At 41.9% G+C, this 12438-nt stretch overlaps 1 protein-coding gene and 2 pseudogenes across 1 annotated transcript; 2 read left to right on the top strand and 1 right to left on the bottom strand.

Moving 5' to 3' along the window:
• The first annotated feature begins 1255 nt into the window (after positions 1-1255).
• On the top strand, positions 1256-3239 carry LOC146377243 (uncharacterized; annotated as a pseudogene).
• A 3526-nt stretch (positions 3240-6765) lies between these two features.
• On the top strand, positions 6766-9293 carry LOC146377244 (uncharacterized). The gene is made up of 6 exons (XM_084944105.1): positions 6766-6884; positions 7006-7077; positions 7177-7295; positions 7379-7439; positions 7531-7625; positions 8062-9293. Exons 1-6 carry the CDS (start codon positions 6849-6851, stop codon positions 9041-9043), a joined length of 1365 nt encoding a protein of 454 aa, XP_084800231.1. The 5' UTR covers positions 6766-6848; the 3' UTR covers positions 9044-9293.
• Positions 9294-10020: 727 nt separating this feature from the next.
• Positions 10021-11616, bottom strand: LOC146377245 (uncharacterized; annotated as a pseudogene).
• Between the last annotated feature and the right edge of the window lie 822 nt (positions 11617-12438).

Raw genomic sequence — 12438 nt, forward strand, 5'->3', positions numbered from 1 at the left:
AGTAATTATAATAGTTTTTTAACATTTATTATCAATTTCTTTGAGTCTGAACAGTTAAAAATATATTAAAGCATTTTGATGTAAAGCAGCACTGTATGCCCCTGTGTTCCTTTCTCTGTTTGACATTATTGTTTCACTTTTGTATTGAGTAATATAAAATACTTTGACTGAGAGCTTCTGTTCTGACATGTCAAATGAGTCAGTTTTTCTGTATATTGCACACTGGAACTGATGCATAATTTGCATAATTTTTCCCAAAGGAGTTTTGTGCACTCATAATATCAGTTTCTCCACATATAAACTGATCTAAAAAAAGTCAGCAGATTTCTGAAGTATATAGGTACCCTATGACATTTATTTTGCTGACTTTGCATTTGACTGGACTTTGATCTTCTCTGTTATATCGGCTACATGAACGAAAATTCCTGAATGAACCCAGGTTGCCACTCAGTGTTGCACAATCCCTGTATTCTAAAACAGCATTGGCAGTGTCCAGCTCATCAACCTATGCAAAGTAAACCTAACAGTGGGTTCTGTTAGCTTGTTGTTATAACAAGAAGGGATAAGGTAAGAAGGGATGAGAATAGGGTGTTGTGAGACCTATGTTATTTTCTGTATCCAACATCTATAGTGAACTAGTAGCTCAGTGTTCCAACATTAGGAAAGAGCAACTGCTATCACAACTAGAAATTGATGAGGTACAGCATAATTGTTATGACAAGGGGAAACCAGCATGTCAGGTCAGGGATGGGGGATATCATCATCCCCACCGAAGATTGGGTACCAAGCCCCAAGTACAACTGGCACATTGAAGGCGTTGAAGGCGCTAGAGCAGCTGACCTGAGAGATAGTATAATGGCTAAGCTAAAAACTTGGACCCTCCATGACCAATTAGGTGAAGTACCATCTGAAGGTCTACTAGGAGATTTGAATGCAACGTCAGGGGAAACAGACAGAAACAAACCAGCTGATCTACAACATGAAAGCCGTGATCAGCTGTGCCCTTCTGTAGAAGGAGACTACAGGCCAAGATCAAGGTAGCATGCAGGGAAGTTAGCCAACTGTCAGAGCTCCAGAAAAGTGAAGAAAGGGTAGTACAACAAGGGAAGCATAAGAAATACAGCAAGGTATCCATAGCTGGAAGGTTCTCAGCTGAGGGCCAAGCTCAGCACGTGGGCTGTGTGCTTGATAGGTTGCTAAAGTATAACACTGATTTCATGGAATTTATTGACGTTGACAGTGAGGTAGACATTACAGTTTTTCTCAAATGTTAAAACACAAAAGCCAATCCTGTAACCCAAATGACCAGTAGTCTAAACACATTTACTAAATGTAGCCACCATATTCCAGTACCATAAACACATGTCACATGAAGACACAATTCACAAAACACAACCCTCTGTACTCATAAATCTAAACACATTTTTCCTTGCTAAAACACATGTTGCAAAACAACTCTGCTCATATTCTCAAATGAAAGCCCATGTGATGCAAAATGCTTGCCACAGTCACCAATCTTTGAACACAGGGAACACACCTGGCGTCAGTCACTACACACAACGACTCAAAATTGAAGACACCTGTTGCTAATGATGTGACCCCACCTATAAAAGCATAGTTTGGTGAAGATGCCAAACAATCACAATGGATGAAGGCATTCGAGCGTGCGGAAGGAGAAGAGCTGCAGGCCGAAGAGGGGTTGAGATCAGAGGAGGAAGAGGTGAAGGCCTAAGAAGAAGAGGAGTTCGGAGTAGAGGAGGAAGAGAAGGAGGCCAACAAGAGAGAGGAGAAGGTCCAGGTGGGAGAAGAAGACAACCTCGCACCATCATAACAGATGATATGCGAGCAACAGTAATTGATCATGTCATTGGCCATGGCATGACAATGGCTGAAGCGGGACGAAGAGTACATCCAAACCTGAGTAGGTTCACCGTGGCCACCATTATCAAGGCATTTAGACAACACAACAGGTATAGTACGCTATTGCTTTCTTTGTCACACTACAGTTTTACAGGCCTGTGAAAGTGGTCTGTTACTTTACATGTAGTTTTACATATAAATCAGTCAATTGACAACACATGTTTCTTTCTTTAGAGCTGAAAGGATGCCACATAGAGGTGGGAGGGTTGCCATATTCACAGCGGCACAAGAAACCCTCATTGCAGATATGGTCCGTGAGAACAACTGCATTAGACTCCGAGAGATCAGAGACAAAGTCATTGCAGATAATGTAAACTTTGAGAACATTGATGCTGTCAGCGTGTCCACAATAGACCGAGTTCTCCGGCGCCAACAGATGAGGATGAAACAGGTCTACAGGGTTCCCTTTGAGCGCAACTCTGCGCGACACATAGAACAACGTTACGAGTATGTGCAAGTACGTATACATCCATGTCCACAGTACAGTTAGTGGACATACTGTGTTGCTTAGTGGCCTACATTACTTCTGGACAATACTGTGCTACCTGATTGACCGTTCTGAACACCTGTACGCTTTTCCATGTTCACAGAGGATAATGCAGTTGGACGCGATGGCCAGACCCCATGAGTACCTCTTCCTGGATGAGGCTGGCTTCAACCTCCAGAAACGAAGGCGAAGAGGCCGTAACAACATTGGCCAAAGAGCCATCACTGAGGTTCCTGGCCAACGGGGGGGTAATATTACTCTTTGTGCAGCTATGGGTACGGAGGGGCTTGTCCACCGGCATGCTGTCGTTGGGTCTTACAACACTCAACGTCTCCTCACCTTCCTAGAGGAGCTAAAAGACATCCTCCTGGACCGTCAACAACACCATCCTAGGCTAGCACATCACATGTATGTGATCATTTGGGACAACGTCCGCTTCCACAAAACACACTAAATCAGAGAGTGGTTCACCACCAACAGTGACCACTTTTTAAACGTCTGTCTGCCACCCTACTCCCCTTTCCTGAACCCTATAGAGGAGTTCTTCTCCTCATGGAGATGGAAGGTGTATGACAGACAGCCATACACAAGAGAGAACCTCGTACGGGCAATGGAGCTGGCCTGTGCTGACATCCCAGTGGAGGCCTTCCAGGGATGGATTCGCCATTCCAGGGCGTTTTTCCCGCGGTGCCTAGCAAGGGACAATATAGCCTGTGATGTGGATGAGGTGATGTGGCCCAATGCAGCTCGGCGACATGATGCCGCACAGTGACTGTGTGTAATACTGTAAAAAGACCGTGTAGACAATAAAAAAGACTTCACACCCTGATCATGTTTCCGAGAGTACTGTTGTGTGCGATAGATTCTGTTTTTGCATTGAGTTGTGTTACAGTAGTGTACGTACATGCAGGATGTTTTTATAGATTTATAGTCTTCATGTGAAACTCACAAATCTAAATGCCTAATCCTCTGCAGGGTTCTATGACGATCCGTTACTGTACAGTTTATAAAAATATGCATTGGCAGTTATGAACCAAAGAACCTTCTCACAAATTGAGCATTGTGTTTTCAATTGTTTTGCTGTAGTGTGTAATGCTGTGTATAGTGTTTACAGTTTTGACAGCTTCGAGCTGCTCTCTTGGTGTGGGAGTTTGAGTTTTGCAGTGGGAAGGTGTGGTTGTGTTTATGTAGCTTTAGAGAAGGGTGTTGTGTTTGGACATTGGGGGACCTGGTGGTAACGTTTGTGACATGTGTTTTAGCATTTGAGAAAAACTGTAATACAGGTAAGCTCTGTGTGTGGAGTACAATGGAGGGAGCAGGAAGAGTGAGAAGTAGAGGAGGCCGAGCAAGAGGACGTGGAGGTGAAGTAGTAGGATGAAGAGGACTAGGAGGGGGGAGAGGAAGAGTAAGAAATAGAATTGCTGATGACATCAGAGCTACAATAGTGGACCATGTCATCAACCGTGGAATGACCCTGAGGGAAGCTGGCCAACGGGTTCAGCCTAACTCGAGCCGCTACACTGTAGCAAGCATCATAAGGACATTTTGAAATGAGACTCGGTTAGCACAGTCACTTTGCACTAAGATTTGTAGCACTGCCATATGCCAATGAGAAACACAATACCATAGATGTAAAAATACTGAAATTGTTACTTTACAGAATTGCTAGACGACCAGATGCTGGGGCAGAGGAAGCATGTTCACTGCAGACCAAGAAACCCATATAGTCAATATGACGATTGCAAATAATCCTATACTTGGAAATAAACACTTGTGTTTGTTTTGATGTATGTAAATAAACACCAATACTTGAAGCTTGGATCCTTGTATGTTTACATGACACTATGACAAAAGTGTGACCTCAAATTGGCATCTGTACACAGAGAAAGCAAAAGCCAGACAAAAACACCATTTTTACGAAGGTGTGAAGAGTTAATCTAGGTGTGTTCGCTTTTGCAAGAGAACTACAATGTTTTGATAATTGGGTGACAGGTTTTCTTATTTGTGTGTAGAGTTTTGCAAAAATAGCCAATAGTTACAAAAAATGTGCTTAAGCAATCAGAAAAAACTGTAATAGTCCCTGTTCACTCTATGCTGTGTGTGTGTCTGTGTGTGTGTGTGTGTGTGCGTGTGTGTGTGTGTGTGTGTGTGTGTGTGTGTGTGTGTGTGTGTCCTAAATTAAAGGTAAAAACATACACTCTGACACACAGATGCAAATATAAGTCATCTTTATTTATATAGCACATTTAAAAGACATCAAGTGTCGGCCAAAGTGCTGAACAGAGGGATAATATGGTGAAAAGAATTAAAATAGATAAGATGAAAACATTATAGAAACATTGAGACATCCGTATATGTTTGTAAAAAAATATGTGTACATGCAAATATGCACATACATATACAAAAATGTACACATTCACGCACAAGCACACATATGTGAACTTAAAATACACGTACACGTGTCTGCACATGCAAACATCATCCAATGAGATAAAAAACCAGAATAGCAGAAACACAATAACAGAGGTGTCAGAGAGATCCTTGGAAAATAGGAAGGGCTTCAGATTGGATTTGAAGACTTCCAAGGATGAAGAGGATTTTATGAAAGGGGGACGACTGTTTCGGGGCAGCAATGGAGAAAGCTGTCACCTCTAGATTTGAACTGGGAGCGTGGAACTAATGACAGCATCTGACTGGAGGAGCGCAGAGTTCGAGTGGGGCGGTGTGGGCTAAGAAGATCTGAAATGTAACCTGGAGCCATAATAACAAACGCACACGCATGCGTCTTCAGCATTACTGGGTTTCTGCAGCTCCTGGTTTCCTGTTTAATACATTCACACAAGCAATCAAACGCTATGAATCGGTTCCACAATGTTTGCAGTCACTTTATAAAAGGTGTAAAAAGGCAGTCACTGATCAGCACTATAACATTTTGACAATAAATTGTATTTGAATAAAACTGTTTCCTGCAGCCTAAATACGTCTCTGTACCTGAATAGAACTAAAGATCTTTCTCATAGGGTTAATGACACGTCTACCAACTATTTCATGTCCACATTACTGCTGAGAGTTACTCCAAAAACTTCCTTTAGTGGCTCTTCATCAGAATATTTACTTAGTTGTTGACATGAAAATCAGTCATTGTGTATTTTGAACACCTAAACTTCAGTGTGATGCCATTATCCTGCCAAACAACATAAAAGTCTCTAAAAAGGTAAGTATGGAGCAGCATCCTTTTTTATGGAAGAGGAAGGAAAAGTCATATTTATTATTATTCTCATATTACACAGACTGTGCTGACTGAACAGGCTCAGGCTGAAGCAGTGCAGATCCTGGCCTATTTTCAAGTACCATTAAAGTTATCACGTGTATAAATCTCTCCATTAGATGTCAGTAGATGGCAGATTGCAGTCAGTGCAGTCACTTTTCTTATCCCTCCTGATTCAAGAGCATAAAGCGATCTACGTTAGCTCTGGTAATTCTGACGGTCGTTCGGTAAATCTTTGTTTAATCTCTTTATTTGCTTTTTGGAGAAGTGAAGGTACAAAAACCTCTTCAATGAAATTTGCTTTGGTGGACAGAAAACAACCGTTGTAGACTGTTTGCGGTTACCTTTTATAAGTATTGAATTTTCAAAAGTGAAGTCAGTTCTTCTGACCAGGTTCAGACCAGGATGAACACAAGTATGATACTGAACCCACTAGAGAACTGGTCCCAGCTGTGGGTTCACCTCCTCCTGCTGAACTCATAGGACAGACTCTAATGTAGCATCACGTTCATCGGTCACTCCTGACCTCCTGTGAAGCATGACGAATGTGTAATTAATGACTTAATTATTTGGGGTATTATTGCTATAAAAATAATATTAATAGTATTATTATTATTGTGCTTTAGGCTCCACTGATAACGCAGAGGTCTCTTCTTCCTCTGGGCTGTTTAAAGGGCCAGTTTATCCAAAGCTGTGTATATACCAGCTGCTGTCAGGCTTCAGATGTCTGCATTAGTCCACAGTCCACTGTTTTGTAAGCCATTGCTTTACTGCAAAAGTTCCCATCTACTGTAAAGAAATGGAGATAAGCAGGCACATAATATGAAAAGGCATGCTGTAGGTTGACTTTGTCTTTTCTGATCCATCGGTTTGTGTGGCTCTTTTCACAGGAGGGACCTAACCCACACTTTATTTACTTATATGATAAGTTTAGTGGAATGTAGTGCAAAATACACAGTGTTTACTTTTAATTTAACAACATGAAGCTGCATCAAGTTTCCATGGTGACTGCTCAAGAAATTCTGCATTCATAAATAAACATCAGACTGTCAAAAGAGCTCATCTGTGCGAGACCACCGAGCTGAGAGCATTTTCAGGTCGAGATCCCCCCGTACGCCATCGTTGGAGAGCAGTTAAAGTTTTTCTTCCCGACTGTGATTTGAAAACGTCTAAATGGAATCAAGTCAAGGAATCTATAAACCTATCAGGGTATGTGAAGTTTTTGCTTTTACTGCATTTCAATAATATGAAGAATTTGATGTCGTTTTAAAAGTTGACAAACTGAGAATCATTTTAAGTAACAATGACTAAATTGCTATTTCTTTGACAGGTGTTGTTCAACACACCGATTTATGAAACTGCTGTAAAGATCTGCTGGTATCTTCCGGGCTACAGGACTCAGGTTAGACCCAGATTCATGCAAACCAAAGCTGACAGAAAATATCAGGTCATTTCTGAGGACCTGAGAGTGGTGGTGATTAAATGTCTCCTTTACTTTTAGATTGCGATTATGACGGAGTTTCTCAGACTTCAGCAGGAAGATCTAATTCCACCGAACCTCACTGCTGAAGATCTGAGAGATCTTTTGGTGGAGAAGAGCAGGGAGACACTCAGAGAGCAGTGAGTTACTGTCACACCTGAAAGTCTGTTTGTGATGACGTGTAAATGCTGAGAGAAAACCTCTGCTTTGCTTTCTTTTGAAGGCTGTGGGAGTTTGAATTAGAGGATTTTGAAGAAGAGGAAGCCAAACCTCTTCTAAGGCTGGTAAGACGAGAAAACCCACAAGACTTTTTTTTTCATTATGTTCACATAACCTTTAAACATAAGCGCACTGTAAATGTGTTTTCTGTTTCAGGTGTGGGCGGTGAACGTCAGCAATAAAATGAGGGACGTTGAATTTGAAGCCAGGATGCTTCTTCAGTTCCCAGAGGCCGTACCTCCTAAATTTCAGTGAGTCACATGTAATATACAGTTATTAACCCTGTAAGACCCAACCCATCAAAAAACAGCCCGAAAATTCAGATTCTTTGGAGCTGAGATGTTTATTAACCCTTTAAACAAAAGCCACAAATTAGTTCTTTGCTATGTCATGTTGTGTATGATTTACTTTTATTATGTATTTATTTTTTGTATCACATTTGATACACTGGGTGTTTTTGGCAACTTTTTGTTAACGACAATGTTAACTTTAGACTAAAAAAAGAGTTTTGTCCACAACATTTAGAAATTATAGCAAGTATTGATCATGTTGATGAGATCGAGGTCTCAGAAACTCATGTATGATACAAAGGCGGTTACAGGGTTAACAGTCCAGCTACAGTGTTTCAATATTTAAATGATGCTTTGAATATGTTTAAAAGATAACACTTATCATGTTTTTCTACAGAGCACCTAAACTCCTCAGCGTGGTGAAGGATTACGTTGAAATCCTGAAAAAGAAGCAGCAGGAACAGCATAACAGCAAACTGCTCACCGCGCAGGAGGTAGTGATCGAGGTAGTTCCCCGCGTTCTCCAGGGCTTCTGGGAGCTTCCTCCTCGTCCCCTCCTAAACATGGCCTCCCAGAGTCTAAGTATCCTCTCCACAAGTGTCACCAAGGCCACTTTAGATCGTGTCTCCAAGAGCCTCACGGCGATGGAAACACAGGCCATCTTCACCCGCTCCATCCGAGACGATATGGTCGACAGCATCCTGACGGAGATTAGACAGAAATTTCCTGAAGAAATTCTGTCTATCAAAGTTGCAAACTTTGCGCCAGTGTTGCTGAAGACCATTGCTGATGTAGCAAGGATCCGGATATGTGAAATCTTTGAGCCCCCTTCAAGTCCTGATGTGAAGAGCACAAATGGAGAGCGCTCCTCTGACGGCCTTTCAATGGCAAATGATCCACCAGCCGAAGGAGCTCTGTCAGAAAGTTTTCCAGAGCCTGACGTTCCCTGTGAGGAACTTCTTACTGAAAGGGCATCCAGTCTGAGTACTCAAGACCTTATGATCGAAGGAGCTCTGTCAGAAAGTGTTCCAGAGCCCGACGTTCCCTGTGAGGAACTTCTTTCTGAAAGGGCATCCAGTCTGAGTACTCAAGACCTTACGATCGAAGGAGCTCTGTCAGAAAGTGTTCCAGAGCCCGACGTTCCCTGTGAGGAACCCTATGCCGAGTCCAAATCCTGTGTTGAAGGCGAAGATCATAAGATCAAAGGATCTTGTTCGGAAATTGGGCCACTTCCTGATGTTCCCTTTGAACATCCCTTTCCTGAACCTGAAGCCAGCATGAAGTCCAAAGACCGTCACATCAAGAAGAAGAAAAAGGGCTTCTTCAAAAGACTGAGAAGTCTGTTCTGCTGCTGTTGCAGACAAAAAGACACCGAATGACACTGAAGCTGTGACCCAGTATTGGTGTTGCAGTAACTGTAAATATGTAAATATGTTCCTTGATGATTGTTGTTCATGTTTTTGGGGGTTTCTTTAGTTTTCAGTGGGCTGGGTGATTTTTCTCCTCTGTGTTCTTTACTTAATTCTTGTTCATAGTTCCTGATTTGTTTTCCTAGTTCTTGTTTCTTAGTTTTTAGTTTCTTGAGTCCACCTGAGTTTCCAGCAATAAAAGCTGCTGATTCAAGTTTCATTCCACGTAAGAGTCCTGTGTTTGGGTCCTGCTACCTGCCTGTCACAGCACACCATGACAGAAACTTTATAAACTCATTCATATTTCTACACGAGTCTCCAGCTATGTTAAAGATTTTTTTCTTTCAAACATTTGTAAGAATCTCTTATGGTTCTCAAAATACTTCCATAAGTCCAGTAAGTGTAGTCCAGTAACATATTGATGGTATTATTTTTAATAATTATTTTTAATACAATTATTTATTATTTTTAATGCAATTTGAACTGAAACTGGTATATAAAATGTATTTCCTGTCGAAAATGCAGTGTGAATGCTAATAGCTGAATAGTTTGAGTTGAATTTTTATAATTGCTGAAATCTATGGTGAAAAACATGTTACAGTTTTTGCCCGTTGCTTGAACACATTTTGCAAAACTTCGCTCATTGTGCCAAAACTCTAAACACAAGTAAACATGACACAACAAAATATACCATTCACATCTGTGCCAAACTGAAACTCTGCTGTCAAAACCTAACATTCCTCTGTCAAAATGTAACTCTGTTGACAAAATGACACATACTTGCATCATATGCAGATCAGATCAGGGGGAACACACTAGTCTACTTTATATAAAACACTGCAGTCTTTGATTTTCATTGTTTATTCAGAAGGCATATTTTCAGGAGACACAAACTACCAAAAAAAGCAAATAGGCCTACTCAATATTGTACATTGCAGCACCATGAATTCAGATAAAGCAAAAAAAACAAACATAATACAGTAATAGAAAAAACACTATACTGTACACACAAAAAATCATGACAATTGTGCATACGTGGGCTCATGGATCCCGCCGTCTGTTGGGGTCTGGCCACAGGACCTCATCGACATCGCAAGCAGTGTCTTCTCCCGCTGGGCACCGGGGAAAATATCCTCTTGCATGTCGAAACCATCCATGGATTGCTGTCACCTGACTGTCGCCGCAGGCTTGTTCCACTGCCTGCAGAAGAGGCATGCGGGCATGTGGTTGGCGGTCATATACACGCCATCTCCAAGCCTAAAATAATCCTCTATAGGGTTTAAAAATGGTGAGTAAGGGGGCAAGTATACCACTTCAAGTTGGCTGTGGTTGGAGAACCAGGCCTGGACCAGAGCAGCCCGATGGAAACCGACATGATCCCATATCACCACAAACCTGGGCTGATCTGCTCTGTTCTGTACAACTATATCATGGAGAGCATCTAGAAATGTGAGTATATGTTGGCTATTGTATGGACCTAGTTTTGCATGATGATGCAGAAGCCCTCGAAGGCTAATGGCGGCACACAATGTGATATTTCCCCCGTGCTGCCCTGGGACGTGCACAATTGCTCTTTGGCCAATTACATTACGACCCCGTCGTCTTGTTTTGCACAGGTCGAATCCAGCTTCATCAATGAAAATGAATTCATGAGGCTGTGCAGCTCCATCCATGGCCAAGATTCTCTGTAAAACAAAGAGAACATATTACTGTACGACAGTGCTACACATACAGGACCCTCACACATCACACAGGTACCTGTGTAGCTCTCAGGATGGATCCATGTGGTACTGATATGGTACATATTCAGCTGCTACTGGATTTCACCAATACTGTATTGTCCATGTAAAGGACAGTTACACTTACCCGTACATATTCAGCTCGAAGTCCTTTGACCCTGTCACTGTTCCTCTCAAATGGGACTCTGTAGAGCTGCTTCATGGTGATGCTGTGTTGTCCCAAGATGCGTCTGATGGTGGTGATGCTCACATGGTTTATGTTGTTGAACACTTGCCTGTCTGCAAGTATTTGCTTTCGTAGCTGGTGGAGACAGATGGCATTGTCTGCCCTCACTAGGTCCACAACGGCAAGTTCCTGCTGTTGTGTGAACAGGCGTTGGCGTCCTGCCCCAGAAGGTCTTCGAGTCATTCTAGAGAAATACAACCACATACTGTCATCGCTTTGCTTATTTTCCTTACAGTACTTTACTGTATATACTGTATCATCCACTGTACAACACTGTACTTCAATATAAGTAATCATGGTATGTTTCACAGAAACTACCACTTTGGCTGCAAAAGGAGCATCAGCACCCTGCAATACCCTGTACACTTGATATGGTGATGTGATATACTGTAGAACAGTGCTATGAAAACCACCTGAGTAGAGTAGAAGGTAGAGAGGTGAAGACAGACCTGCTTTCTAGTCGGAATGTTCTTACAGTTTTTTCTGATGGCTTTAACCCTAACTGTGATTCTTACAGCACAATTCCTAAAACTATTAATACTTATAGCAAAACCACTCACTGAGTTTGCAAAACTAAAAGCACAAACACTGCTTTGCACTCAGTTTGCAATTTTGCAAAACTGTAGGCACAATTCACTGCACAGCACTCTTTTTGCAGAACTTTAAACACAACTCACTGCTTACACTCAATTACCAAATTTCCAACACACTCCTAGCAAAATTATACACATGTATGGCTATCATTAACACTATTTTGCCAACTGTCTGGCACACTTTCACATGTGAAAACTGTTTTAGATAATTAGTCCACTTTGCAATCAGCCTAAGCACTATAAACAGGCCACAGGTAAGCTGTCTATGTGGAGTACAATGGAAGGAGCAGTAAGAGTGAGAAGAGTGAGAATCAGAGGAGGCCGAGGGAGAGGACGTGGAGGTGAAGAAGTTGGAGGAAGAGGACGTGGAGGTGAAGAAGCAAGAGGGTTAGAGGAAGAGGACAAGGAGGAGCAAGAAGAGGACGAGGAGGGGAAAGAGGAAGGGTAAGAAGAGTAAGAAACAGAATAACTGATGACATCAGAGCTACAATAGTGGACCATGTCATCAACCATGGGATGACCCTGAGGGAAGCTGGCCAACGGGTTCAGCCTAAACTGAGCCGCTACACTGTGGCAAGCATCATTAGGACATTTCGAAATGAGAATCGGTAAGTACTTTGTAGCACTGCCATACTCTAATGAGAAACACAACAGTACCATACATGCAAAAATACTGAAATTGTTACTTTACAGAATTGCTAGACGTCCAGATGTTGGGGGCAGAGGCAGAATGTTCACTCCAGAGCAAGAGACCCATATAGTGAACATGGTGATTGCCAATAATGCAATAAGACTGCGCGAAATACA

The sequence above is a fragment of the Perissodus microlepis genome, chromosome 11 (assembly GCF_051167445.1).
Source record: "Perissodus microlepis isolate ML-2025 ecotype Zambia chromosome 11, ASM5116744v1, whole genome shotgun sequence".
Classification (NCBI taxonomy): Eukaryota; Metazoa; Chordata; class Actinopteri; order Cichliformes; family Cichlidae; genus Perissodus; species Perissodus microlepis.

Bases quoted from the DNA above. Each gene is read 5' to 3' on its own strand.
- LOC146377244 (XM_084944105.1), top strand. From the start codon at position 6,849: ATGGAATCAAGTCAAGGAATCTATAAACCTATCAGG. The intron at 6,885-7,005 runs GTATGTGAAGTT...TTTCTTTGACAG, and splicing joins GAATCTATAAACCTATCAGG to GTGTTGTTCAACACACCGAT. The intron at 7,078-7,176 runs GTTAGACCCAGA...CTTTACTTTTAG, and splicing joins TTCCGGGCTACAGGACTCAG to ATTGCGATTATGACGGAGTT.